Source organism: Dendroctonus ponderosae, unplaced genomic scaffold (assembly GCF_020466585.1).
Source record: "Dendroctonus ponderosae isolate FM_Combo_2020 unplaced genomic scaffold, Dpon_F_20191213v2 Dpon_F_20191213_10, whole genome shotgun sequence".
In the NCBI taxonomy this organism is placed as follows: Eukaryota; Metazoa; Arthropoda; class Insecta; order Coleoptera; family Curculionidae; genus Dendroctonus; species Dendroctonus ponderosae.
This window is the reverse complement of record NW_026017111.1, coordinates 3,582,399-3,584,055: the sequence shown is the minus strand read 5'-3', so window position 1 is coordinate 3,584,055 and position 1,657 is coordinate 3,582,399. Positions and strand designations below refer to the sequence as shown.

The following is a 1,657-nucleotide window of genomic DNA, read 5'->3' as shown; positions in this document are numbered from 1 at the left end:
AGTTTGTCGCCAAAAACTCCAGTCCAGAGATGCCAGGTCTACCGATTTGTCAAGGAACCTACCGATACCATGCAGATTTCTACCGAAAAGTAACACATAAAAGTTGAAAAAATGTACGTGGATTACTTAAAATAATCTAACATATTTCCATTCATGATCAAAGTACGTTGGTAATAGCAGACTTTTATTTTAGCACACGTCGTATTTTAGAGTTCTTTTTCAAACATAAAATGAATCAAGCCCGCCATATAGATCATAAAGATGATAAAATTATGTTTTATGGATCCTGCAATAGTGAAATCAGGTTCCCCACAATTCATTTTTGATGTTGCAATAATATTTCCAAATTTAATAAATGATAGTGAATTACAAGGTCTGGATACAGAATGACGTCTGTTGCGAAATGTTGAAGAAGTTAAAAAAATTTCTGGAAATATTTAAGAGTTTTGGAGCCAAGTACAAATATTGAAATATGTAGCTGGTACATTCGTGTTTCCAATTTTATTTGTAACCTACTTATTCTGCCTCACTCATCAGCCAAGTTGAACGGATATTTTCACAGGTTAATCTCATGATACAATGAATACAGTCATGTATTCATTGTATCATGGGTTAATCTAATGAAAACTAAGTTGAGAAATAAGCTAAAAATGAGTACAATTTCATATTTACTTCTTTACTGACTCATGTTTATTTTAGTATTCCTGTAAGTTTAAAAACTTTCAAAAACGCGCGATTTTATGGAGCCTTTAATAATGAAAGAAAATGAGTCTACTGATTTTCTACCGAAAAGTCTCGAGCTTATCTACCGAAACTCGATTTTCGGACCTGGCAACCCTGCTCCAGTCGCTTCTTGATCAGGCTTGGAAGTTACCACTTTTACGATCAAACCTTCCTCATCACGTGCAAAACGTTCAAAAATAAAGCTCGGTAAAGCATTTCATGAGCAATTTACCTGACATCGGGACATGCAGCCCTTGGCGTTCTGCGGATTGCTCGGTGCGCTAGACGTGCTGGGCTTCTGCTGCTGACTCTCGTGCCAGTGACGCTGCGCCTGCAACTGTTGCTGCTTCATGGTGCGCACTACCGACACTGCCAAGCGCAGCGCTGCCTCCGCTTGTCCGTGAGCGCGCAGGGAATCCACGCGAGCTGCGCACCAAGGGATGGACTCTGCGCGAAACACATTCAGCATGAAAAAAGATAAGCGGCTAATTGTAGCCCCCTTGGAATACAACGTTGCCAGTATCTAATGTTATGTCAGATATCGTGACGTCAAATCTTAAAAAGGTGAGGTTATAACTGTTAAAAGTGGGAAGTGAAGTGGTTTGGTTTATGTCTGGCCACGTTTTGGCTTGAATGTGTCGAAGTAGTATCAGTGTTCTGTCGTAATAACGTACAAATAATAACTTTGATATCATTCTTTTTATATCATTATTTATGTCTATTTCCAATGTTTGCAGTATTTGTCAAAAAAGCTTTTCAACACAGGGAAATCTCAATAAACATTATCGTACAAATCATGGTACCCCAGTGAATAAACTAAAATTGTGTTTGATTTTCTTTATAATTGTTATTTATACTGGGTGTTCCGTAAATATGTTAAAATATTTTAGCAGCGTGTTCTCCTAGTCATTTTAGAGGGGGGTCTTCCTGAGAA

General features: G+C 37.9%; 1 protein-coding gene across 1 annotated transcript in view; it reads right to left on the bottom strand.

Moving 5' to 3' along the window:
• Window positions 1–1,657, bottom strand: part of LOC109534832 (zinc finger SWIM domain-containing protein 5) — a 47,568-nt gene that overhangs the window by 3,058 nt on the left and 42,853 nt on the right. Inside the window, exon 10 of the mRNA XM_048662176.1 lies at window positions 949–1,170. Coding sequence (XP_048518133.1) covers window positions 949–1,170 — 222 coding nt within the window. The remainder of the gene's footprint in view (window positions 1–948; window positions 1,171–1,657) is intronic.